We start from the raw sequence: 27,077 nt of genomic DNA, 5'->3' as shown, positions 1-27,077 counted from the left end.
CCAGAAAAACACACCCATCACTTTCATGCCTAGCAGGTATGATCAGAGATGAGTCCTTTCCCAGTTTTAAAATATCACCAAGCTTCAGCTTCATAACTAGGAAAGGATCTCCAAGGAATTAAAGCTTCTGGATTTGGTAGTGAGAGGATGAACAGTTTCCTTCCCTGTGGGTACCATGCCTCCAGACCTTGCCCAACTTGTTTATTTGGCAAGAGAGCTTGAAAAGTTGAATGCTGAAATCATATCAAATGCAAAATGTCACCAGTCTTTTGGAAAAGCAGAAATTGGAAAAAAAGTCTTGCACCACATGATAAAAATATTTGGGAAAATTCTATCAAGAATTATTGTTATCACAATGTGGACCTAGCAGAAAGAAGTCTGCACACCTGTCACCTGTTTGTATGAGAGCCAGCAGCAGACAAAGAAAGGGCCTTTCATCTCTTATAAAATACTTTTATTAGCGACCAATAAAAATATGTAAAAGGCTTTTTTTTGGCAAAAAATTAAACTAAACCATTTCTTGCAGTTTAGTACACCAAGCATTCTTTTACCAGGCACTGCAGCAGTTTTCAATTGAAAGCAGCCATTCACTAAACTAAAAAAGTAATTTTTCCACCTGATTATGAGGTATCAAATACAAACTAACAGGATAAGCACAGATCCTTATTCTAAATTCAGGGTATAAGTAGGGTAAGTTTGTTTCTCCTGTGCTGCAAAGGGCTCTTTTGAAGCCATCACAGGATTTTTCAAGCTCTGTATTTTTCATCAGTGTTTGATGAGAACTGTTGTCAGTCAATATTAACTTTAGACAGTCAATATGATGAGCAATAATATTAGATCCTAATAAATGCTAAGCTAGAATGAAATGAAGTGTCCTGTGATAACTTACAAGTCCTCAGTGTTAAGTGCTTCTTTAGTGGACATGCTGGATTCACCTAATGAAAGTTTTTCTTCAACACATGTGGGTGGGTCTGGCTCTTCTTGAGTCACCATTAATTCACAGAGCCTGTCCACAGGCGTTCCTGCCCAAAAAAATAAAGATCATACATTGAAAGTTCCAGCTTAGTGAATTCATATAATGAAAGCATCTCATCTTAGGGCTGCTATTTAAAACTTGTACTCTGTGTCTATTGTGTGTCCAAGTTCCAGGCACAGAGCTGTTTTCATTGTAACAGAGCAGGGGACAGCTGTACTCCAGCCAGGAATTCAGGGAAGACATGAAAAACAACAGACAAAGGCAAATAAAGAAAACCAGAGAATGGTAAGAAAATATTCAGTTTAATTTTAACATTTTTATTTAAGGGGAATTTTTGAACAGTGAAGTGGACTTTGGAACAGTGAAGTCCCTTTGCTGAGATGACAATGTTTGCCAGCTCCTGATTTAGGGTAAACAGTGAGTGCTTTGGCCTTGGGAACACATTTTTTGATGTTAATCATAACACTGTGGAATCCTAACCAGCGTGGGCTCACTGATGGTTTCCTGAACAGTTACACAAGCTGGGAGGGTTTGTGGGAGCAGAGTGTCTGCTCCCTTAGGGCATCTGCCCAAGGACCACTTTCACTGCAACGTGGGGTTACAGGAAAGGGAGGAAGACATAAAGCAATATATGGGGACTCAAACCTGAGCAGCAAATGAGGAAAGTGATGATGAGAACAACACCTGTGGCACGTGAAGAGTGTGAGAATGTTTATTCCAACAGGGTTATCTGATTAGGGACCTTCTCAGTTGGGAAATTTGGGGAAAAGGGGGAAACAAACAAAAAATGCAGAGACTGGGACCTGACAAAACAAACACAGATAAACAAACCTCAACTCCAGCACTAATAGATGCTGAAGTTAATGAAATTACAGGAATGACATCCAGGGAGACCAACCTGGACTTTGCACCAGTAAGATTTAACCAGGGGGCCCCAGACTTGGAGAGGTGTGGGAATCCATGTTACTGTATAGATCTGTGAAGAATGTGCAGGAGCAGTGAGAAACAAAGATGAGAATAGACAAAGTATAAAATAAGGCCTATCCTGTGTAAAACAGGACCAGCCAGTATGACCTGTCCAGCAAAGCCTCACACCTGATCATCACAGACTGTCCTATTGTATTTTCTTCAATCTTAACTGTCTCTCTGCACAAACTCTGTATTCCACATGTGTGTGTGCTGCAAGGACAAAGTGCCAGCTCCTGGTGACATCTGTGTATGAGTGAACACTTGTGCCAGCTCTGGCAGTCAGGCCGGGGGTATGAGCACTTATGATATCTGGAGTAGGTGGGGGTACTAAATTTCCATCCACTGGAGCAGGAACAGGATGAATCCTGAAAAATCAGCTACTGGGGGAGGGTTGTCATGAGTGAGGGGCTCCAGGTGGAGCAGGACTGTGGCTCACAGCCTGTGTGCCTGCTGCTGGGGAGGAGTGGTGTCTGTACCTTCACCCTTTTGGGTATACCTAGGGTGCACACCCATATTCAGCAGCAAACTTGAAGCTGAAGAGGAGAGGCACCTTGGCTCCAGGCCAGGGTATCCAGCGGGACAGGGAGCCCGGCTGCATCCTCAGCCCGGACAAGGAGCACCATGGCCCCAGGCAGGAGAGGCCCGGGGCACAGCAATGGGAGGAGATGGCGGTACTGCCTACATCATTTAATCCAATTCAGCAAACACAGGACCTGCTTGGGGTCTCAGAAGAGCCAGTAAGAGATTCCAGAGGATGTCAAGGGATTGGAAAGGCTCCTAAAGATCATCTCATTCAGACACCTTCAGTGAGATCAGGTTGGTCAAAGCCCCATCCAACCTGGCCTTGAACTGTCCCAGAGCTGGGGCAGTACAACCTCCCTGGGAAACCTGTTCCAGCGCCCCACTGCCCGCACTGTAAAATAATTCTTCCTAATACCTAATCTAAGTTCCCCTCCTTCCAGTCGCTTCTGCCTATTCTACCCTACAGTTCCCTGTACATCCCGAGATGCTCAGGCAGACGTCCCGGCCTGCACCCGTAACTGCGCTGCGACCGTAACTTCACCCTGCTCCCACCGCTCACCCAGCCCTTAAGGAAGCCCACCTCCGTTCAAGAGACGCAAAACGGGGACTTTTCTCGGGCGGGGCGAGGCGGCGGCCAAGGCGCGATGGCGGCGCCCTCACGGCCCCCCCCCCAGCCCCTCACGGCGCCAACGGTCACCAGGCAACCGCCCGCCATGGCCTCTTTAAAAAGGCCGTGCCCGCCCCTGATAGGTCGGCGCGGGGCGGGGCCGCCTCGTGATTGGCTGGGGGCCGGGCGGGCGGAAGCGCCCGGCGCCCGCCATGAGCCGTTTCGGGGGCCGCACGCGCGAGTACCCGGTGTTGTCCATCGACCGCTTCGACCATGACAACCTCCGCGCGCGGGCCTTCTTCCTGTCGCACTGCCACAAGGGTGAGGGCCCGCCGGCAGGGACCCCCGACACCGCCGGTCCCTCCGTCACCCCGCGTGTTCCTCCCCCTGTGCCTCCCTCTGTCCGTTGTCCCCGCCCCGCGTGTCCCCCGGCTGACCCCGTGCCTCTCTCCCCAGATCACATGATGGGGCTGCGGGCGACCGCCCTGAAGCGGCGGCTGGAGGGCAGGTACGGGCTGGAGGCGGGGCGGCCTCAGGGGGAGGCGGCCTGAGGGGGAAGTGGCCGGTGCGCGGCAAAGCTTGAGCTGAACAGTGGGAGGAGCTGCCATGGGTCATCAATCCCAGGGTAGGAACGGGACAGGGACACCTCCCACTAGACCTGGCCTCGGACTCTTTCAGGGATGGGGTATCCGCAATTTCTCTGGGCGGTTTGTTCCAGTGCCACACCATCCTCACTCGTTGTAAAAAATTTCTTCCTTGTAGCTCATCTAGGCCTGCCCCCTTTCAATTTGAAGTCAGTCCCCTTGTCCACACCGTGTCGTTGTAGAAAGTCCCTCTATATAATTCTTAAAAGCCCCTTTTAAATATCAAATGGTAGCAGTAATGTCCCCCCAGAATTTTCTCTTCTCTAGGCTGAAGGACCCCAGCTATCTCAGCCTGTCTCCATAGCAAAGGTGCTCCAGCCCTGTGAGCATCCTGCTGGTCTCCTCTGTGCCTGCCCCAACAGGTCCCTGTCCTTGTGCTGGGCCCCAGAGCTGGTGCAGCCCTGCAGTGGGGCTCACAGGAGTGGGGCAGAACCCCCTGCCCTGTCCTGCTGCCCAGTGCTGGTGATGCAGCCCGGGATAAGATTGGCTTTCTGGGCTGTATATGCACACTGCTGGCTCATGGCCACCCTCTCACCCACCAGTACCCCAAATCTTCTGCAGGGCTGCTGTTAACCCATTTATCCCTCAGTCTGTTTTGATAGCAGGGGTTGCCCAGACTCAGGTACACTTGGCCTTGAACTCCATGTTTATGAGCTTGATGAGGATCTCTGGAAATGTTCAGTGCTGTGCCTGTGCAGTGAAGGGGCCAGCTGTGCTCTCTGAGGTGTATAAGCAAGCAGGTAACCAGCAGGTTGAGGGAGACAGTTATTCCCCTCTGGGCAGCATCTGTGAGACTTTTCAGGGGTACTGTGTCCAGCCTGGGCTCCCCTGGGTGGTAAATTGATAGGTGTCAGCATCAGCACGCTGGTCTGGGGCCAGGGCCATGTCACGTGTGAGGAGAGGCTGGGAGAGCTGGATGTCTTCAGCCTTAGGAGTAGGAGACAATCATATTTCATTGCTTGCAGGTAGGGTAGAGGAGCTGGAGCCAGACTTTTCATGGAAGTGCATAAAGAAAGGGCAAGGGACACCTTTGTCACCATGAGGATGACCAAATGTGGCAATGAGCTCAGGGAAATTGTGGGCCAGTTCCTAGGCTCTCTTTGATTTATTAGAGTAGATATTGCATCTCCTTTGATGCAAGCAGATAATCTCCTTGCTCATCAGGTCTCTGTGCATCAGCTCAAGCTTCATGAGGAGTATTGTGTGCTCTGCTGTGTGCTGGATGTGCCTAGTGCCTGTTCCAGGGGTGTGTGCAGGGGTAGAGAAACAGCAGATAGGTCATGACCATGTACCACAGGCTGCATTTGTGTCTGCAAACCATGCAGGCAGGGGTAGGTCTGGGTTTGCTGTGCTGAGGAGAAGCCTGCAGGCTTCCAGCTCTGCAGCTCTCCTCACATGAGAGGTTTCTGATTGCAGGGTTTGATGTTCTGGGTGCCAGGTGCTGATGTGTTGTTGATTGTTCCTCATGTCTACTTTAAAAAACACTTATTTGTGTTTTTTGTCTCCTCACAGCTTGAAAGTTAAACTATACTGCTCACCAGTAACTAAGGAATTGTTGTTGACTAACTGGAAATACAAGTTTTGGGAGAATCATATTGTGAGTTTGTACTTATTTTGAAAACAGCACTTTCCAAGCAGTGACTCTCAGAAAGAAGCAGCTCTCTGCTCCTCAGGAGTGTCTGGATATTGGTGTTGATAGAGTGTTTCAGGGCTTGAGTGCCAACAGTGTGCCTCTCCTGCTGCTTGCTCTGTGGCATTGCTTTATTGCTCTTTGTTGTTTAATTATTTCCCCCCCCCACAAAATTTTTCCTTTTCTCTCAACCTCAGCTTTACATGGCCTTCATCCTTACATTGATCACTTGTACATTTGAATTTGTATTCATTTTCTTACCTTGTTCCTGTCTCTTTGCTTCTGTCCTTTACTTCTCTTTGGCTTCATTGAAAGTCTCTTATTGCTTGTAATGTATATAATCTGAAATTATATGATTTTCCTTTTGCTTTTTGGAAAATGGACTATAACATGAAGAAGTTGTAATATAAAATCACTGAAAAATTTCATAAATTCACATGATTTCCAGTGTTTGGAGCCAGAGTGCAAAGGATCAGTGTTATTTACAGGTGCAACTTGAAGTTATTTCCTTCCCTTTGCAGATGCAGGCATTATAAAATAGAACATGAGTTTTTTTACAGAAATAAAAATAAATATACCATAATTATTATATCTATTCATATAATAAAATATAGTATTATATATTATAATAGTTATATAATAATTATTAATTATAAAATAGGCATTATAAAACAGAACATGGGTTTTTTTTACAGAAATAAAAATAATTATCTCTGCACAAATACAGGAATATGTCCTTCCAGTGATTTGTGGGCTCTGCTTCTGGTATTGGAGGCAGTGGGAAGCCCTGCAGTACAGAGATGTCCTGGCAGGATCCACTGCTGTGGGACAGGGATTTTGGGCTTTGCAGTCATCCAAAAACAAGGCATGTGATCCATCCAGAGGAACAAGAGCTGTTGCTGATAGAACTCCAACATGCTCTAACTCTTTTAGGCATGCACACCTTGCCTGAGGTATCTCCATTTAATTTTTAGATAACTTTTAGGAAAATTTATTCCACTGGAAATGGAAATTTATGACTTACTATGGGAAAATGAGTTTAATTTTACAGGCTTAGCATTAGCCACTGTGAGTGCTACAGATGTCTACATAATAAATAACTAGACATAAACATGAAACAGAGTGTTCAGTAAATCCTATAATGCAATTAATCATTTTGTTACAGGTTGCATTGGAAGTTGAAACACCAACTCAGATTACTTTAGAAGATGAAACATCTGGTGAGGTAAGTTACAGGAAAAAAGATTCATGTCAGTCATGGGCAGCAATGCTGTTTACATGAGTACAGGAAACACAGGTGCAGCATCTGAGGTGCACAAGCTATTTTTAAAATGCATGTGCCCCTCCTCTCTGTAGTGACAGAAAAAGGGGTGGTAGTTCCAAACTAAAAAAGGCTGGATTCAGACTAGATAGAAGGAAGAAGCATTTTACAATGAAACATTCAATGTCAGGATGAGGCTCTGAGCAGTCTGATCTAGTTGAAGATGTCTCTGCTTATTGCAGGGGAGTTGGACTGGATGAACTTTAAAGGCCCCTTCCAACCCAAACTATTCTGTTATTGCTTACCAAGTATGTAGAACTGTCTTCTGTCCAACTTGCTTTATAAGCACCATACAATTCTGCCATGACAGGATGGTGGTTGCAGTGTGAAGAGACTCTGCTTTTAAAGCAATGCTAAATGCTGCAGGAGGCTGTGGGGAGTGATGCATTGCTCTCACTGTGCTGACAAAGTACTGGTAGTACTCACTACAGTCTGAAAATAATGCTCACCCCTCTCTTCCAGAAAGAAGATGTGGTGGTGACACTTCTGCCAGCTGGTCACTGTCCAGGTTCAGTCATGTATGTCCTTTCAACACTTTAAATGTTTCCTCATCTGGCATTTAATGAGGACTTTGACCCAAATGTTGCTGTCTGCAGGTTTCTGTTTGAAGGTGAGAATGGCACTGTGTTGTACACCGGGGATTTCAGGCTTGCAAAAGGAGAAGCAGCCAGAATGGAGCTTTTGCATTCAGGGACCAGGTGAGTTATTTGTGGGATATAAAAAGAACAGAAGATCATATGGCATGGGCAATTTGGCTAGGTATTCATTTTTTTTCCACGTTTTTTAGTCTAGATTAAATCTAATTGCAATACTGCAGTAACAAGCCTCCTTTGACGTATTCTTTGTAATGAAGAGGTAGAATTACCTCCTTTTGAAGAGAGAGGAAGTGGTGTGTCTTAGCACTGTGGTAAAATGTTTACTCTGGTATCACATTTCTATCCTCCAGGGTAAAAGACATCCAGAGTGTGTATTTGGACACTACTTTTTGTGATCCCAAATTTTATCACATACCAAGCCGGGTAAGTCTAACAAATTTTGAGAAGAAAGGCACTTAAAGCTGTTAATTAATTAACTACCCCTTTGTTAGGAAAGTCTTACAAGGCAGTGCCATTTTGCATTACTAAATCCCAGCACTTTGGAAGTATCTTCCAAGGTGATTGACAGCACTTTCCACACTTTTCAGGAGGAATGTTTAAATGGGATCTTGGAGTTGGTGCGAAGCTGGACCTCACTGTCTCGTAATCATGTTGTGTGGCTGAACTGCAAAGCTGCTTATGGATATGAGTATTTATTCATAAACCTCAGTGAGGAACTTGGAATCAAGGTAATGTTTCCCTAATTGCTGCTTTGGAACAGATCCTCAGTGATGATTGGGGCCAGCCCTGAGCTGGCAATGGCTGTTCAGAGGCTGCTCTAGGTCACAGCCATGCCTGTTTCATTAACTTCCCTTGAAAAGTGCAGTTGTGCTCAGAGTGAGGTAACTAGTTGACTTCAGTCTGGAACATCTGGACTTTCCAAAGCGAAGTTAATTCCCAGTTTTCAAGCTCAGTGTTTACGTCACTCCCTTTTATTTTGTGCATGATAAAAGTCATTTGCATACAGCATTAATATATATTAATATATATTCTGATTTTCTCATGAGTATTCATCCTTCTTTAGTATAGGTAATATATTCTACTTGTTCTAGATGTCCAAGTTTTGGCTGACATGTCTCTGCTTGGACATTATTGGGAGCAATAATTTCAATACCTGCCAGCATTTGAGCAGAGCAGAATCACATCTATACAGCTGCTCCAGCTGCAGTCTGGCAACCACTAATAAAGAGTAAACTCTGGCTTTCTCCAGGTGCACACAAACAAGCTTGATATGTTCAGGAACATGCCAGAAATCCTGTGCCACGTTACCACAGACCAGCGCACGCAGATCCACGCCTGCCGGCATCCTCGGGTGCGTTCCTTCTGCAAAGCCCCTCTGACCTTGCTCTGAAAGTGAAAATGTGGTTACAGGTGCTGGTGTTTGGGGCCTCTTGGGTTAATGAAGACTGGTGAAATGGTGACTTAATGTCAAGCAGAGTGAAAACTTTAGTTAGTGGCTTGAAGTTGTTTCGGTTTTTTAAGAAAAAAAAGGGAAAAATATATTAGCTTATGCTATAAGTAATTTAATTGCATTTGAAGCCTGAAAATTGTTTTTAAGTGAAGTGAACAACCAGCTGAGTAGATCAATCAGGTGTTGCCCATTTCAGTGTATCAAAAGCAGCTCAGATGGTGCCTGTGTGGCTTTAGCATGTGGCCATCCATTTCCAGGATGTCTCTCAGGCTGGGAGCTCCAGTTTGGAGGAACACAGGTAGAACCTGAGATGGCACACTGGGGCATTGATCTCTGACTGATTCACTTTGCCAGCTGCACTAAAGAACCAAGGTGTGACAGGGTCTTTCAAGGGAATTAGAAGTGAGAGAAGAACCTGGTTTGGCTAGATACTATGCTACTTAATTTCTGGGTAAAAAAGGTCACTGTTGAACTTAATTTTATATCCATTGGACAGGATGATGACTGCTTCCGAGGGAACAGACTGCCCTGTGGGATGACTTGCCTCAATGGAACTCCCTTGCAAGTAATCAGCATCAAACCCTCCACAATGTGGTTTGGGGAAAGGAAAAAGAAAACCAATGTAATAGTGAGGTGAGCATCTGGGCCACACAGAAACCTGTTCTTTCAGGTTTGTATCTTGCCTGATATGTGTCTAGTTTAATCCCAGAATGGATTTCAGTGTAGGTTATGCTGGTCTGTTGACCAGGATGAAGAGGAATTACCTAATTTCTGTGCCTCTTCTGTTTTTTTAGGACTGGGGAGAGAACATACAGAGCTTGTTTCTCTTTCCACTCTTCATACAGTGAGGTTTGTATGCTTCTAGTACTGAGTATACATTGATTAAGAAAATGTAAAAGGGTTTTGATTATTCTGGAGTGGATGACATGACTTATCATAACAAGAAAAAATCCTATCAGTAATAAGAGATAAGGAGATAGGAAGTTCTGAATGCTGATGACAGAGAAATTCGTTTTAATATAGCTGCAGAGGAACTTGTTAAACTAGGGCAGGATTACAAGCCTATTTCCTATTCTCTGTTCTCAATGTATAGATCACAATTGTTTTGACTGCCTTTCTATCTTAGATTACTGTGTAAATATGCAGCGCTTAAAGCATGGAGTTTTAGTTTACAATATGTTGTTTGTCTGCTGTGACTTAGATTTGGGTGGGTTTGGCTTCTTTTCTCAGCCCATATTTAAACCAAATTTTCTCTCACCTGACTGCTGCTCTTGCCCCTTTTCCTGTGTTAAAAGACTAAAAGGAAATTGGTCGTGGCAGCATCCTCCCCACAATCACACACTTTCATTTAACATGACTTGATACAGCTCAAAAAACACCACTTTCTCCTAAGAAATTGAACTGAAACTGGATCAGTGCTAACAATGAACTGTCACAAAGTCTTGCACTACAAAATGGGGGAAGGCAGTACTGTTTTTAACCTCCTGGTTAAATTTAAATTTGCTCTGCCATGGAGAATTTTAAATGGAAGTCCCAGTGTGGAATTTGCTGGTGGAATATGGGGTTAGTGTAACTCTAACACTCCTACCTCCACATGCAAAAATGGATGGGTCCTTGTCTTGGTTTGAGACAATTTAAAGGAGAACACAAGTTGTCTGTCTTTACAGGTTCAACTAATCCCTTTCCAGCAGTAAGGAATGAACAGGAGTAGATAGAAGTGAAAAAACAAGAATTTCCTAACAAGTGCACCAGCAACAGGAAAAAATAACAGTAAATAACTGCTAGATACAAAATTGCAATAACATTATGGGTCACCCCAGGACAGCCCTGCTGTCTGTACTGATAGCAGTGTAACCTACCACCCTGCAAGTGTTTCCAGTGCTCAGCAGGAGTGCCCCAAAAAAAGCCTCAGCAGGAGTGCCCCAAACCAGACACAATTCTTGAAGAAATTTACTGGAGATAATTTAGAAGATGACAGAATAAGGCTTGGAAAAAAATAGTGTGTTTTGTCATAATGGGCTTTTACAGGGTACTTCAGGAGAGACTTTAGGAATAGGAAAGGAATACCTGATCTGCATAACTGGAGACTTGAACTCCAGTAAGAAAAATGTGTATTTGAGAAGATGAGCAGCAGTAAAGACAAAAGGACAAGGAACCACTGGATCACATTCCAGGTGTGCCCAGCCATTTCTTTCAGGGACAGGGATGGTCCTGTGTAGTAATGATAATTGCAGTGAGGTGTTAGGTGAGGCTGAGTTCTCAGCATCCTTTCAGGCCTGTTTCTTTGTTGCAGAGATCCCCACTTTGACAGAGTCATGGCCTGCACTGGTCTTTTCATAAAGACCACTAGTGGTACTTCTGGATGTGCTTGAATGTGCCTTTAAGTGACATTCTTAACTGTTGATGTAATTTGTTAAATTGCTTCTTCTTTTCTGGAATTCAGATCAAGGATTTCCTGAGCTATATCTGTCCTGTGAACGTGTATCCCAATGTGCTGCCAGTGGGTGGGACAGAGGACAAAGTTATGGAAATGTAAGTGACAAGAGGCTGCTGGAGGGAGGGGATTGGACAATTCCCCTCCTGAATCCCAGCCTCTCAGGCTTGGTTTTACTTGTCTGATAATTCAGATTTTCTTTCTATGTTCAGTCCCACAGACTTGGGCTTTCTGAAGCATACATTTATGTTGAGCTGAGTCTCAGAGTTTGTATTCTACTTCTGTCTGTGTGTAGAGGCTTTTCTGCTGGTAAACTCTGTTTGGGAGGAAGCTGAATACAGATTCATCTCACTCTGTTCTGTGACCCATTTCTATTTGTCATTGCTACTTCTCAGAAGTTTCTTTTAATGGTGGTTTCTCTGGGGACTTGAACTCCTCCCCTGCACAGCACCAGAGGCCAGTTCTGCTGTGCTGCTGTAGATGTTGGCAGCTTAAAAAGCACCCTCAGGGAACAGGAGAGCTGTGATGTGTCAGTCTGGACAGAACAAAGATCCCTGTTCCTTTTTCCTTTCCTCCTTAGTAAGAAAGGAGACTTCCACTGAATAATCACTGAATAAAACTGTAGTCAGATTTTGAACCCTGTCAGCTTGTCTTCTGTAAGGAAAGAACTACAGGATACTTTCCAAAAAATGTACATGTTTTAAGGTAAATATTGAAAGGACAGATTTCCACCTTTCAGCTGCTGAAGCTCACCAATGAATCAAGGACTTTGCCTTAGGTATTGCTGCCTTTGCTTTAACATTTTTGCTGCAGTGCCTATGAAAGGCATGGAGCAGTGTATTTAATACAAGTTAAAGGATTTACTTTTGCTCCTGAAAGCATCTGCTGAGTTCTAAATATTAACTGCTTTTCTCATTCCCTTCAGATTAAAGCCATTATGCAGGTCATACAGGAGAATCATGGAACCCAGGTACAAGCCCTTAGGAACCCTGAAGAGACCCCACAAGAGAGAATTATCTGATACAGGTAAAGGTTCTGCTGCTGCTACTGCACCTTAAATGGAAGTCTGAGACCAAGCAGAGGTGCCAAAAGCTTTGGTGTTCACCACAGTCTGTGTGTTCAAAGCAACAGCTGGAAAGGAGAAATAGAAATTATGTGAACTTGGGTCTTAGGAGGATGAGAGAGCACTAACTGTGTGCAAACACACTTCTTTGCAGTCTTAAAATGTACTGCATGCTCACCAGCCCTGTAAGTTTTTGGATGGAGTTTGTTCCCTCAGTCCCAGACCAGCCCTAGGAAAGCTTGTTCTGTGCCTGTCAGGCACTGTGCTAGACAAGGCAAACACTGCCAATATCATCCTGCAAAATCTCCAGCTGGGTTAAAGAATATTTTCCACAATTTATACTAAATGAATTTTTATTAAAACTTTGCTCTCGATAAGATTTTAGCAGAGATGTGAACTTGTTTTAGTGATTTTCTGTTTGTTTCTTGCCAGATGAAGATGATCTCTTTGAGTCAGAATTAATTTCTACAAGGCCTAAGATTCCAAAACAGCAGAGAGGAGAGAGCAGGCCCTCCAGCACAGGACAGGCTGAAAACTCTGAAGGAAACATTAACGAGAGCACAGAAAGTTACAGAGGGACCACAACTTATACCTCCCTCAAGGTAGACTTTGTGGACTGTGAAGAATCAAATGATGATGATGATGATGATGATGAACCTGAAAAAAATACAGTTCAATTTCTTTCCCATGAGCCAGATGCCACTTCCACAGCCAATTTCAATGGAGTAACTAGTGACCAGCAGGACTCTAATGCCAGTGTCCCTTGCTGGGATGAATTTTTTACAGGTAATAAACTAGAGGAGAGCTCTGAAAATGAGGACAACCTCCCATCTTCAGCAGATGCTGGTGGGTCCCAGTCACTCTTCAGTGATTCAGATGGAGTAAGTGACTCAACACACATCTCCTCCCAAAATTCTTCTCAGTCGACACACATCTCAGAGCAGGGGAGCCAGGGCTGGGACAGCCAGATGGACACAGTGCTCATCAGCTCCCAGGAGAGAAGTGCCCTGGAGCTGAGCACAGGTGGGAGCAGAGCAGTGGTGCCTGTGCTGCAGGAGAGTCCCAGGGACACTCAGCTGGACAGCAGCAGGGGGCAGCCACCAGGTCAGGACAGACCTTGTGCCCACGATGGTGCCTGTGGCTGGAGGAGCAAAGGCTGTGAGAAAGCTGCAGAAGATGTCACTGCCCACGTTCAGGATGTGCTGGCAGAAATAAGTGACAGCTCCAGGACTCCTGACCTGAGGGACTCCCAGAGCTCCTCTGACTTTGAAATTCCCTTGACTCCTGGTGCTGAAGCACCTCAGCCAGATAAACTGCACCATTTATACAAGAAGCTTGCAGCAGGTGAAAACATAATCAGTGAGAAAAAAGTCTCCTGAGAGCAGGTATAACTGATTACCTTGTGGTAATACCCAGCATGTCTATTAATACCTGAATTATTTTTCTATTTCCTGCTGGTTACTGTCTGCAGCTATGCTGAGTCATGCTTAATTCAGAAGTATCTTACTGTCAGAACCAGGAATTTGCAGCCTTTGTACCTTTACTGTTCCTTCCATGAAATACTGAAAAGGAAATATTCCCAGGAGGGACAGTAAAAGCCTTCTACCTCCCAAGGTTCAATTCTCCAGGACTGTAAGTAGATAAAAAATGGACCAGACAAAACTAAAGGTAAGACACTAAATGAAATTTAGTGTTTATCATGAGCTCTAAGAGTTTGCCTTTGTTATGTGATCTCAGGTTTTAATAAAATATTGACTGTGGGGAGGAAGACCTAAGAATGACCATGCAAACAAGGCAGTTGTAATTTGGCTTTAATCCCTATTACCATTGTTTATCATTATTATAACAATTTAATCAGTATGCACTGCAGTTATTTTTAAAAATAACTGCAGAACAGATTAGAGAATTACTGAGGTTGTGAGGGGGTTTTAATTTGTTTTAAACCAAATTGTTCATTTCAAAAAGTCTTTCTTGACACTGAGCTTTAACTCCTGAGTTAGGTACTGCAGAGTGCTGTCTATGCTTCACCTCCAACTGCAAACAACTTGTCATCACTTCCTCTGTGTTCTGATTTGTTCTGAATTTCTTCAGAAGAATTTAAAATCCTGTGGTTCTCAAGTTACCAGCCCTGTCCTGCTCTGGCAGGTAACTCAGCCACAGAAGGTGACCTGGTGTCCCACACAGGCTCTTGTACTAAAAAACTTCACCTCCTCTGCAACACTCTGTAGACTTCACTGTTTTAAATCAAGACAATACATTTTCCATGCACATGTGCCATCATAACTGCCAAAATTCTTAGCTTCTAACATAAAAATGTAATTCAGGTTTTTCATAGAGTGCCTACAAAATATCTAAACCACAGAGATCATTTAAAAATCCCTGAGGTTTTCCATCAATGTTCTTAAGTCCCAAAGAATTAAACATAATTTAGCACAACACCCCTCCCCTCTGAGTGTGCCTTCAGTTGTTGTGCCATGTTTAGTGACATGTGAATGTTAAACCAACCAGCATTCTGCCACAGGGACCAGAGGCAGGAGGGACAAAGCACTGCCATAATCTGTGTATGATTCTAAGGATATTAAAGAGCCAGTATTTCTCCACTGTTACTTTCCTGCTATTTGTGGGATTTGTTAACCTAAATTCCAAATGTGATCTACCAACTTTGGGGGTTTTTTAGCAAGCCTTAGTGAGTGGAACTGCTGTTGGAACTACCTCTGTGAATAAAGTCAGACAAAACAGAACCTCTGGTGTTGGTTCATTTAATATTTGGAAACTGTGCATGTAAGTTCAAGGCTGCCTTTAACAGAATGCTCAAATATAGAGGAATCCAGTCTGTTCAGGCAAGTGTTAATTTATAGCAGTTCTCACCAGCCCTAAACTGAAAACACATCCCTTCCTCCTGGTCCCTCTGCTGGAATCCTTACACTCCTAGAAAATTTGGGTACAAGCCAGGAATTAAGAGGTTGCAATCTTAAAACAAATGCTACAACTAATTTTCACAGGCTAATTTTTTTAAAAATGACAACAACAAGAGAAAAACTAAATTTAATTTATTTTATCAAAAACTATAGGAAGACAGCAATACTAGAGACGACACAGTATGAAAAGAAAATGTTCCTGAGCTTACAAACTGCATATTCTAATACAGTTCCTAAAACATACATTAAAAAATAATCAAAAGATTGACTTAACTTGGAGATTAAATAAATAGACAATAGCTTTTCTTACAGGTGATCTTGCAGCTTTAGTTTTGCTACAAAAAATAGAACCAACAAAAAAAGAACAGCTGGAGAGCAGGGCAGAGGTTACCAGCCCCCAAGAAGTGCACACACACGACTGAATTGGTGACCATGACGATGCCAAAGGTCAAGCAAAACAAAGGCAGAAGCTGGGCTGGTTTAGCTTCCCTATGAAATTGAAAACAGCTATTTCTCCATTTCCAATTTGGCAATTTTCTGCCAAACTCATAAAAACAGTAAAAGGAGTTTTAAAAGTGACACAATGTCCCATTAAGGTAATTCATTGACTGCAATCCAAATACACTGTGAATACATCAATATAAAATACTGTTCAAGGCTCTTCTGTTGGAAACTGGATCCATGGGTTTCCTTCAAATAAATACAAAATACTGCTACCTCCCAGAACACAAATGAACAGTTCTTTATTTATGGCAGAAGATAACACACGAATCCTTGACAAACAGCAGCGTTATTCCAGTGCTGGTGATAACATTCTGTGCCTCTGGAAAAGGCAGTACCGCACTCCAGTACAACTGCCACAGCTGTTACCTTCTAAAATGCATCTCTTTGCGATATTTAAATCAGACTGGGCATGGGGGAAACAGAGCCTGGGCCTGCCCCGTGCCCGCGGCACAGGCGGGGCTGGAGGAGGGAATGCACGCCCAGCGCAGCCTCCACCCTGCAGGGACAGCGCGGGTTAAGGGCTGGAGTCTGCACATTCCATCCCATGGAACGCACTGCTCATCTGAGCGACATGCAAGGGAAAGCGCTAACGACTCCAAACGATGCAAGATCATCTGCAGTTTGCTGACGTTAAAGCTCCACATTCCACTTAAAACTTTAAATTTAAAATAAAAATTCACTAGAGATATGGCATGATAAAAACTGACGAGATTCAGCATTTATCATCTGGATACAGGTCAGCCTGACCACATCAAATACTTTTAAATCTAAGCAAACTTCCTCCTATTCATTAAGCAATATAAAGTCTCTATTTCAACGTGTATCTCTGTATTGTAGATTACAAAACTCACACAGCATTTCCAGCAGCCCATGCTCTTCACCAAAAGTGTAAAACTGATTTTGGCTAGTAGCATATAAAATATCATTTGCTACCAAAGAGCCAGATCTTCAGTACAAATGCAACTGTGCTTCTTAAGAAACAACCTTGAAATGTTCCTTTTGAAGTGCTGACAATTAACATGAAATTTAAGGCATTTTCTAACAAATTAAGTAAACAGTTACATGCTCGGTACTTGACTTCATTCACCTGAGCCACCAGCTGTGCACCTTATAAAGGTAACTAGCTGACCTATGATACATCCAGCTATGGAGCATCCACTTATGGAGCAACATTATTCTGCCTGACCCTGTCAACATTTACATGACTGGCAAGCAATATGCAAGTTTTACAAGCTCTGAATCCATGAGAAAAAAGTGTGTGGATCATTCCTAGAGCATGGACCTTGGCTGTAACTCCACTCATCACCCACCTCAACTGCTCTTCAGTGGTTCTGAAGCCAAGCAAAACTTAGCATATGTTATGAATAGATTGAGACAACTTTAAGATGATCAGGAAAACAAAAGATGACTCGAGCAGCTGAAGAACAGCACATTTCTCAGCCTTTACATTCAAGAACATCTTACAAATGTCTACAGCAAATGGGTATACTCACCCCTAGTCTAACTTCACTGAAGTTAGCATTTTTGCAACCAGAAAATACAAGCCTACTATCTTAGAAGTCTGTCACTAGGTAAAAAAGACACAGTATGTAAAAGTTTAACCAAAACCAGTTGTGAATATACATCAATCCCAGGGGTCTTTTGCACCTAACAGATAACAGACCATATCTCCACACTGCACTGGCTTTGTTAGACAATGGGCTGCTCTCCTTAACCTTCTATCTATTTCCAAACTGTAGCCAGCAACTTATTTCAGCCATGACTGCCAAATTTCTGTAATGAAAACAAACAGCAAATGTTACTTCTGACAATTCCATATTTACAAATGCTCTGTGGAACTGCAGTCCTCCTATAGAATCCTAACTAAAAATCAGAGCATAATTGAGAACATTCTACATAACATCAGCTAAGAAGTTCAAGTTTTACACTTGGGATCTGTTAATACCAATTACAGAATCACAGAATCAGGCTGGAAAAGGCTTTTGAGATCATCAAGTCCAACCTATAATCAAACACCATCTTGTCAACCAGACCATGGCACTGAGTGCCACATCCACCCTTTTTTAAAACACCTTCAGGATACTGCTCTCTGAGCAGCCCATTCCAGTGTCCTATCACCCCTTCTGTGAAGAAATCTTTCCTAATTTCCAACCTAACCACCCCCCAGCACACCTGGAGACTGTGTCTCCTTGTCCTATTGCTGGGTCCCTGGGAGACTGACCCTCACCTGGCTACAGCCTCCTGTCAGGGAGTTGTGGAGAGAGATGAGGTCAGCCCTGAGCCTCCTTTTCTCCAGGAACATGATGGAGTGGCTTGGTGAGCTCATCTGCAGCTCCCTCATCACCCAAGGATGGATCCATGGAGTTATGAGCATCTAAGTGACTCAGCAAGCCTCTGACTGCCTCCTCCTGGATTACAGGGGGAATATTCTACTCCAGCTCAGGAGACCAGTTGTCCTGAGCACAGAACAACTGTCCTAATGCTGAAAACTGAGGCAAAGAAGGTGTAAGTTAAGTACCTCAGCTTTGTCCTCATCTTTGGTAGCCATATTCCCTCACTGTGTCCAACAAAGAATGGAGGTTTTCCTTGCCCCTCCTTTTGCTACTCATGTATTTATAAAAACATTTTTACTATCCTTTAAAGAAGTGGCCAGGTTAAGTTTTAATGAAGCTTTGGCCTCTCTAATTTTCTTTCTGCAATTACTTCCTTTGCATGGAATTCCATGGACATTTTACAATTTGCACTCCTGTGAACCTTTATTTACACATTGGCTCTCCTTAATCCCTCACCCTCGTGCCATAAATGTTATTGCTAAGATCTTCAAGCTTTTCTTTATATAACAAAACAGCAAAAGAATTGTCAACTAGGATTTGGAATTCAAATCAAATGCCTCCTGACTTCTCAAGGTATAGAAAACACATAGCTTGAAGCTGAGTCACAGGAGGTTTAGATTGGATATTAGGAAAAGGTTTTTCACCCAGAGGGTGGTCAGGCACTGGAAGAGGCTCCCCAGGGCAGTGGTCACAGCACTGAGCCTGGCAGAGTTCAAGAAGTGTTTGGACAATGCTCTCAGGCACAGGGGGTGACTCCTGGGGATGTCCTGTGCAGGGTTAAGAGTTGGACATGATGACCCTTGAGGGTCCTTTCCAATCCAGATCATTCTGTGATTCTAGGAATGTTCAAATCAAGGTACATTTTAGTTTTCTTTGCATCCATTTTACGGCTTCCTAAACAACTGCTCTAGAATTTTAATCCCCTTTAGCAGTTCTGTATTGGCTTGAAACACTACAATCTCTTTCTTTGGCCAATGCCATTTCAATCACAAACAATACCTTGTTTTCATCATCCTTATTTAGATTAGATGTAAGAATACTTGAATATATGTGTGAAAGCAGAGTCTTCTTAAAACACATTAAAAAAAGGAACAAAATATTAGTGACTTTGGATACCCAAACTCAGTTGAGATAACCTCTGCAACACATGGCTCCACATTTACAGACAGTTCTGATGCTCTTTTTGGATGGGCTAAGACCTTCAGCAGAGTCTGAAGTCAGATCTATTGAACCTGCAACACAGATGAACACAAGTAAGAAAGTTCTAAAGGACAGACCAAGATCATGCCCAGTATTCAAACAGCTTCTAAAGGCTTTCTAACAGCCCAGTTCAAAGAGCTGTGTGTGAAGCTCACTAAGATTCCACTGACACCCTTGTTACAGCTGCTTGTACAACACCTGGCACACACATCAGAATCCAAAATTCAGACTTGATCTTTGTACCCCCCAGGTATCCACGTGGATCAGCTGAGAGTGCAGCTGGCCTTCAATGTCAGTGTCACAGAGAGAAGGAGGAGTTTTAAGATTCAAGATCAATTTGGCAGTGTGGTGTTTTAAGCCCAGACAGCAATGAAACACCATGCAGACACTTGCTCACTGCCACCCCAGCAGAGCAGGGAGGAAAACCAAAAGTAAAACTTGTAGGTTGAGATAAGAACAGTTTAACAATTGAAAGAGTAAAATATTGTAATAATTATTATATTCTGATCATGCTGATATTGATTATTATTAGTAGTAGTAGCAGTAATTGTAAAAGAAAAAACCAAACATGAGTGATGCACATGCAATTGCTGACCTTTGGCTCATTGATGCCCAGAGGCCATTCCTGAACTCTGATCAGCCCCTTCTGGATATCTCCCCAGTTTCTACACTGGGCATGACATTCTCTGGCATGGAATATCTCTTTGACCAGTTCATCTGTCTATGCTTCCTACCAGATTTTATGTTTTTTTACATTTTTTTGAGTACCTCCTCACTGGTAAAGCCCGAAACACAAAAAAGTTCTTGATTTAAGAAAACATCAGTGAATTATCAACACTATTCTCATACTGAGTCTAAACCACAGCACTGTACCAGCTACTGAGAAGAAATTAACTCTATCCCATCTGAAACAGCTGTTCTACAGGACCTACATCCACAGCTGAGGCTTCCAGGGCACAAGAATTCAAAGACAAACCTATAGTGCCTCATGGTGCTGAGCTGTAACAACTACCTCAGTAACTACCTAGAAAGTAGTTTATCTGAAATGCTGATTTGAATAAAGGAAAGCTTTATTTAAGAGCAGCCTGACCATTCCTTTGAGCATACCTGGGACAAAGCTTCAAAATAATTTTCTTCACCAGACACAATCCCTGATGTGCTTAGCACTGAGGGAGGCAGTGCACTAAGATGCAGGCAAAAGCTTCTGGGTGTGCTCCTCTCTGCACTACAGGTCATGAGCAACAACTGTTCTGAAAGCCAGAGCCATGTTATCAAAAGCTGTGCCTGAGCTAAATGCTACCATCATCCAGGCTGCAGTAAAACCCACCAGCACCCCAAAACTTCCAGAAGAACCATGTTAAAATGTGCAGACCTTTCATCTGATAGTCAAAGGTCAGCTCTTCTCCAGCCTTGATGGTCCGGGTAGAGAACAGCGCTATTCGGGGAAGACGCAAGTCGAGGTTATCAATGAACACATTGAAGACTTGAAGATTTGGATCACACTGTAAGCAAAAATTAATGCAATTTCTGTTTAGAAAAACCAACACTTAATATCACTGAAGTGTTTAAATAAACCAAGGTCACAGCAAAGAAAGAAAGAGTGAAGTCTGCAATTGTCTTCTGAAATCAACAAATTGAAATAATGAAATAATAATTCGTAGCTCAGATTTAAGTCCTTCCAGGAAGGCAACCTTTGCACAATGTGCAGACTACGCTGATATGCAACAACCTATAAAAAGTGACACCTTCAAAGGTGACAACAAAAATGGTGACAAAATAATTAGAGCCTACTCTAGGCCAATGCAGGCCAACATCCAGAACTAGTATGTACCAACAAAACCCATAAAAAGAATTAAAGTTGAAAGAAAACTAAAAACAACTGAGTGTTTCAAGCCCCACAAGCTCACTGCTCTGTAGTGATGCTTAAGCACTGCTTCCAGGCCAGAGATAACATCTCCATTCTATGCAGGAATTTCTACTGTAAACTGCAAACCTGCTTGGCTTCTGAATTCCCTGCCATGGTCTGGGTGCAAGGAGGAGGGTGAAGGTCACTAAGCTGGAACTGGAAACCATTTCCTCATTTTGTCTGGATTAAGTGTCAAAAATCAGCAGTACCTGAGACTGTTAAATTCTGAATGCTTTTTTGTTCTTTAACAGTGAAATATGTTACACGTGAAAGAATCAGAAGTGAAGTTACAGACACCGAAATTTACGCTGAAGACTGAGAATACTTCACTCCCATTTGCGAAAGAGCAACTGTCTGTACCTAAAACTCTCCTTCATCCTTCTCCCTGGCAAGCCTGCATGAAATACAAATACCATCATGTCACAGACATGAAGACATGGTCTTCAGGAATCCTTACAAATGCAACTCAGCTTTCTTGCTTTAGATACTTCAGTTGAACTTCAACAAAACACTACAAAAACTGCTTGTTAAAATTTGCTTTTGAGTTCTCTGCAAATTTACATTAGGAGGAAAAATTGTATTTCTCTTCTGTAGATACCTAGGAAAGCACAGGAATTTTCTCTTTTTTCCTCTACCAAGTTTGCAGGATGAAATTCAGAGTAACATTCCATCCTGCCCAGCTACAAAATAATGCATCAATTCCTGTCATCTCTGACTCCTGGCTAATTTCATTAAGGAACTGTCACGTGTTAAGTATTTCAGGTACTCAGAAAAAACACACCCAAACCAACCCTATTTTGGTTGTCTAGAATGAGCTGATTCAGTGAAAACTCCAGTCCTATAGGATGTCCACTTCAGGCATTATCTCTGCCCCAGATTTTTGTAGGCAGTGTCAATCCAAGTAAGGCCCAATATTCTGTTCTATTTATTACATCATCTGATTAACTGGACTGTGCTGGCATGAAGCAAACTACTCCAGAAAAACTGTGAATACAGTAAGGAAATGTTTACATTAGAAGACATTTCTAGCACAATTGGAATAATTCTCCAAATTCTTAATATACGAAACAAAGTCTTACACTGTGGTTCACAAAGTGGGACACATTTCCATATCGAGCTGCATCTACTGTAAATTCATCTGAGTCATAGTCCAAATCAAATAAGTATGTATTTCCCTGGTTGTCATAGAACTGGCCTCGCCTCTCTGCTTCCTCACTTGTAATCACCTAAAAAAAAAAAAAAAGGAATAAAGAAACCTGCATCATGTTATTAATTATTACCAAATCAAAACAAAAATCACAATCAAGTTAGAAAAAAAAAAAACACAGTAAGTTTATGATGTTGAAATAGCATTTCTTCTTATGAATGAAAAATACATAAGAGTACATACAGCTGAACTAATTATTTTTGATTGAGGCTTCTCTGGGTGCAATTTGTCTACAGCTGATGCACAGCACTACCTTGTCTCTGAAAAAAAAAACCATATCAGCACCCTCTACTAATAATTTTGATGATGACAATACAATCAGCTGTTTTTACTGAAGCTTCTATATACACACTTTTTCCATTAGATCCAGAAAGCCTCGTTTACTTCACACAAAACCAAGATTCAACATGTTCCCTTTGCAAAGATGATCCACAGGTATCAGTCTTTAAAACCCAGCCACATTTACAGCCTGATATTCACTTCCTCTCTTTCCAGAAGCATCTCTTCCTGCTATTTTTGACTGCAATGAAAGATCCTATTCACTGCAGCTCAGACACATCACAAAGCTCAATCTATTCAATTAGATGAGTGTGTCACTGTTGACAGATGAAACAGCTTCAACAACTTCATCTGCAGCCTGTCACATTAAACACATTCTGCTGTATAGATTCAGCAAAGAAATCATAATTTTGCAGCAAGAGATACAAAATGTGATGGAATTGGACAATAAATCCCTCTAAAATCTGACAGATGAGATTTGAGAAGTAAGCAGTAGATATTAAGTAGATTCAGGTGAAACAGTAAATACACACTCTTTTCTTTAAGCAACAAAATCACAGAATCACCTTTCAGTGAATGGAGTGTATGACCTTTTGTATATTTAAAGGAAATGGATGAACATGAGAAGAAGCTTTGGGGCAGGAAGCATGGGGGAAATCTACTAAATACCATAAACATTGTACAAAGGGACAGAAGGAAATACTTTGAGTCAACATAGCAGCAAGGCAGATTTGTGGTAGAAGCGAAACACAGTGCAACAGAGAGGCTGCCAGGAACTGCGGGTGTGAAGAGCTCTGGAACAGAGCAGAGGCTGAAACACACAAACACAAGGCAATCCAAAACCTCAAGAGTAACTCAAGGTCTGTATTTTATAACATAAAAGTTCTCTTTGAAATAGTATGAGATTGAATAAGCAGATAATGTCCGTACTATGAAAGTTACTCTTGCTGTTAATCAAAAGCAATAAATATGCTTGGAAATACTACCTTAGAAGGGCAGGCAAAACAAAAGGGACTGAAAGTCTGTGCAGGGAGTTTCAAAACAACTGTGCTTTCGGAATGGCAAAAAACTACAGAAAAGATGATCAGGGAAGAATGAAGAATATGATTGCCATGAAAGAAATTAAGGACTTGCCTTTAGAAATACTATTAGGGCATGTATCTGAAATAATTCTTTAGTGCCATATCAGATAAATATTCTCTTTACTTTTGACTTCTTACAACTGCTCTGGAATGAAGGAATGTTTTAGACAGCATAATTTTGCTGTCAACTAGAATGTCCCTTTCTCTTTCTACTCAAAAGCAGACTGATCTATTATACAGTAGAATCACAGAGTATCCTGAGTTGGAAGAGTCCCACCAGGATCACCAAGTCCTGGCCCTGCCCAGGACATCCCCAGGAATCACACCATGTGCCTTATTGTCCAAACACTCCATGAACCCTGCCAAGCTTGTTGCCATGATCACCTCCCTGCAGAGCCTGTTCCAGTGTCTGACCACCCTCTGGGTGAAGAAGTCACAAAGTGTGAAAACTGAGAGAAAGCTCATGAAGATTTTAACTAACATTTCCTTGACTGTATGTAATTCACCTCTACAAGATAAATACATACCTACCTCTCCAACATACTCCATCACAAAACTGTTGGTTTTAATTTTCTGGAGGGTTTTTACTCCCCAGCCACGGCCATTGTTGGTTCTGAAGATGCAGAGGGAATATGGGGTCCCTTTCTGCACAATCCTATTGGGGCAGTCAGGCCCACACCTACAATATGAATTGCACTCATAGATGGGCAAGCCAGGCTGGATTTTCAATTTCTTACGTTTATTGTAAGCCAAAATAAAGCCAGCCTCCTTTGGACAGCACTTCTCAGCAGGGCAGTCAGCACATTCACAGCCAGTTGTTATTCCATTGAGCACATTTATTCCTGGAGCAGGTTTATACTCATTGATGTAGTAGAAGTCTAAAGGAGGCCCTTCAAGATCCACGGTGTTTTCTACCAGAATCATTGCTTTGTGATTCTTTTTCCTGTTGAGTTCTTCCGTCCACCTCTGCAGAGCTATTCTTTGTTTAGCCTTCTTTACAACATAATCTGCAATTGCAGGTTTCAGAGTTTTAACATGGTTTCTCAGTTTCATTGCTTTGCCTCCTCTCCCCCGAGACAAGTACTCATTCTTGTCTCTAAGAAAGTTCTGAATAAGCAGAGGGCAGTTCAGATGCTTCCGAGGTTCCCAAGTATTTGAAGATTCTGGCCATCCTTTCCATTTCACAAGATAGTATGCTTTGCCCTTGAAATACAGAAACAGATACAGATTCAGCCAGAGCTCATGTTGCTGAAATCCACCATGACAGAACAACACAAACACAAGAGCTCTGGACTTAAGGATCAGCACACAGGGCAGAAGGCCTTGATGTCCCCATAAAAATTACAATTGGGGAGAAAGAGAAAAATCAGTTTGTCTGCAAATTAACGTATAGCACAACTTAGCATACTTTACAAATTGTCTCTAGGGGCAAAGAAATCAAAAGCTGGGATGAACTCTGACTGCTAACAGCATACCTGGAGGAGGAGGCCAGTTTGTCAAGGCAGGGGTAAGTTATGCTAACTCACTGTATGACTCTTATGCACAAGCAGAATGCAGTCGTATCACATACAGAACAAAAAAAAAAGCAAAATGTAGCAAAAAAAAGTCTAAAATCCACTATTGGTCATATCAACCATCCTCCCAGAACACTATTTAATTTGATAAGTGTTAGATTTTATTTACAATGAAGCAGCATTCATTTTGTACTTATTTAAAAAGGACAAATAACTGTAACAAGGGCAAATCCTGAGACTGAATTTCACAGGAATCCATTTGCAGCACATGGCCCTAATTCTTCATCGAACAGACTAAAAGAATCAAGAGAGAAATACACATGGTTGTCTGCAAATAAAGGAGAGGCATCATAATTCATACTCAGCTACCACCCTAAAGCATCAGCATCAGATACACAAAGGTGAACATTTCATATTCTAAATGTCTGTAATTTCAAAAAAACGCTCTTCCTTGCACATACTGAAAGTAGCAGTTTACACCACTTTCTGTTTGCAGTTTAAAGTTCAAAATATATTTAATTTGATGCCAGCAAAAGCTTTGTCCTCACTGTCTGATTCTTTATATTATGACCAAAACTACCTTTTGCTTGCTTCCAAATTTCAGCTGAAAGAGTGATCAAATTGGTCTGTGTTTCTCTTACCTCTTCTACCTTGTAGTCACACAAATATTCCACCTCATAACTCTTTAGACTCCTGTTGGTGATTCCAATGGATTTACATGTGAGATTTTCCTTCCTACATAATTCTTGGAGAGTCTCATGTGAAGCTAGACATGGCACATACCAGGCTACAATAAGAAAATTGGTAAAGAATCCTATTTAATGTCTCAGCTAAATTGAAATCATTATGCCTCATCCCAGAGTCCCCACATTACCATTTGTGACAGCAGTCCACGAGTCTCCTGTACAAATGCAGCGTCTCCAACTCAACCCTTCTCTACCGGGTCAAGGGAAACACGTTCATGATTCCCTCCCTGCACCTTTATTCTGTACAGTACGTACGCATCCAAAGAAAAACAAACATTTTGGAGGGCAAAGACTTCCACAGGTGAAAGATACACTAAGCACCAGCAATTTTTCTACAATTACCGCATCGCACAACTGAATTCCGGCAAGCAGGAAACCTCCATTCTTTAACAAGACCGCCAAATTTCTGTAGCCAGGCGCAGCTGAGTACTTGCGATGCAACCATGGCGACCGGACGAGGAGATAGAGACCCACAGCCCTTATCTGGCAGGATCGCGAGTGCCCGGTCAGCCAGGCAGATTTAGAGGGACGAGACATTCCCGCAGGGCGCCAGCGCCCGGGAAAACCCGGGATCGGGGCGCGGGATTGAGTCCAGAGCGGGAGCCGCCGGTGCAGGGCCGCGCCCGCCTCCCCCCGGGGCTCCGCGGGGCTCTCCCGCCCCAACCCAGGCGCAGCTCACGGGGCTCGGGAGGGAGCGGCGGTGCCTTTCCCGCGGCTGCACCGGGATCCAGCGCCTTTCCCCGCGTTCCACCCCCGCTTCCAGGGTTACCCCAGGCACCTCCCGCCCTCCTCCCACAGCTCCACCGGGGCAGCGGGCAGGATCCTCAGGGCAGCGGGCAGGACCCCCAGTTCTTCCCTCCCCGCCCGCCGGGGCTCTGTGGGCAGCGGCGGTGGGAACGGTCCTGACACAGCCGGGCGAACGGGAACCGCTAGCGGCTCCCACGGCCGAAAGCGAGCAGCAGCTTCCCCACCCGTCCTTCCCCCGGTCCGTCCCGGTCCCCCAGCGCCCGGGCGGCCGCAGAGCCCCGGGCGGCCGCGTCCCCAGCCCGCTCCCCCCTCACCTCCTCGCCAGCCCTCCATGTTGGGGGGTGCGGGGGGCCCGCGCCGGCTCCGCCCCCCGCCGGAAGGGAGCGGGGCGCAGAGGGCGGCCCGGGCGCGCGCGCGGCTCCGCCCGCC

The 27,077-nt window shown here is 43.4% G+C and overlaps 3 protein-coding genes across 13 annotated transcripts in view; 1 reads left to right on the top strand and 2 right to left on the bottom strand.

The window, feature by feature from the left end:
• Positions 1-3,646, bottom strand: part of MEIG1 (meiosis/spermiogenesis associated 1) — an 8,835-nt gene extending 5,189 nt beyond the window's left edge. For 3 of the 9 annotated variants that reach the window (XM_014268648.3, XM_074538764.1, XM_005489285.2), the window contains exons 1-2: positions 3,048-3,204; positions 890-1,022 (exon numbers count right to left, since the gene is read on the bottom strand). Coding sequence is in view for 7 of the 9 variants with exons in the window: in XM_005489285.2 (XP_005489342.1) it covers positions 890-993 (104 nt within the window). In the remaining 2 variants the exon portion in view is untranslated. Of the gene's footprint in view, positions 1-889; positions 1,023-1,874; positions 1,953-3,047; positions 3,208-3,319; positions 3,491-3,511 lie in introns of those variants that run through there. The other 6 variants (XM_074538760.1, XM_074538759.1, XM_074538761.1 and 3 more) reach the window with 6 other exon arrangements.
• On the top strand, positions 3,234-18,479 carry DCLRE1C (DNA cross-link repair 1C). Its single transcript, XM_074538755.1, is given in 15 exon segments — positions 3,234-3,395; positions 3,531-3,582; positions 5,231-5,315; positions 6,514-6,573; positions 7,132-7,187; positions 7,266-7,367; positions 7,616-7,688; positions 7,853-7,993; positions 8,515-8,616; positions 9,212-9,348; positions 9,510-9,564; positions 11,159-11,247; positions 12,075-12,175; positions 12,645-13,570; positions 13,572-18,479. Coding segments are annotated over 15 exon segments (2,124 nt in total). The 5' UTR covers positions 3,234-3,286; the 3' UTR covers positions 13,608-18,479.
• On the bottom strand, positions 15,849-27,077 carry SUV39H2 (SUV39H2 histone lysine methyltransferase). Of its 3 annotated transcripts, XM_026794864.2 has the most exons (7): positions 26,244-26,878; positions 25,797-25,942; positions 24,173-24,844; positions 22,153-22,299; positions 20,540-20,669; positions 19,084-19,199; positions 15,849-17,407 (listed from the first exon to the last, which is right to left on the bottom strand). In XM_026794864.2, exons 1-6 carry the CDS (start codon positions 26,344-26,346, stop codon positions 19,090-19,092), a joined length of 1,308 nt encoding a protein of 435 aa, XP_026650665.2. In that variant the 5' UTR covers positions 26,347-26,878; the 3' UTR covers positions 15,849-17,407; positions 19,084-19,089. The 3 variants fall into 3 exon arrangements, with proteins under 3 accessions (XP_026650665.2, XP_005489340.1, XP_074394857.1); XM_005489283.4 differs by lacking the exon at positions 26,244-26,878 and adding an exon at positions 26,963-27,077 and having other exon boundaries at positions 15,849-19,199; XM_074538756.1 differs by having other exon boundaries at positions 15,849-19,199; positions 26,244-26,877.

This window comes from Zonotrichia albicollis, chromosome 4 (genome assembly GCF_047830755.1).
Source record: "Zonotrichia albicollis isolate bZonAlb1 chromosome 4, bZonAlb1.hap1, whole genome shotgun sequence".
NCBI lineage: Eukaryota > Metazoa > Chordata > Aves > Passeriformes > Passerellidae > Zonotrichia > Zonotrichia albicollis.
This window is presented reverse-complemented; position numbering and strand designations above follow the sequence as displayed.

Excerpts from the sequence above, each read along its gene's own strand:
- SUV39H2 (XM_026794864.2), bottom strand. The coding sequence starts at position 26,346 with ATGGTTGCATCGCAAGTACTCAGCTGCGCCTGGCTACAGAAATTTGGC. Across the intron at positions 24,845-25,796 it reads GTGACTACAAGGTAGAAGAG|GGCAAAGCATACTATCTTGT; the intron begins GTAAGAGAAACA and ends CTGTATTTCAAG. Across the intron at positions 22,300-24,172 it reads TGATGGAGTATGTTGGAGAG|GTGATTACAAGTGAGGAAGC; the intron begins GTAGGTATGTAT and ends TTTTTTTTTTAG.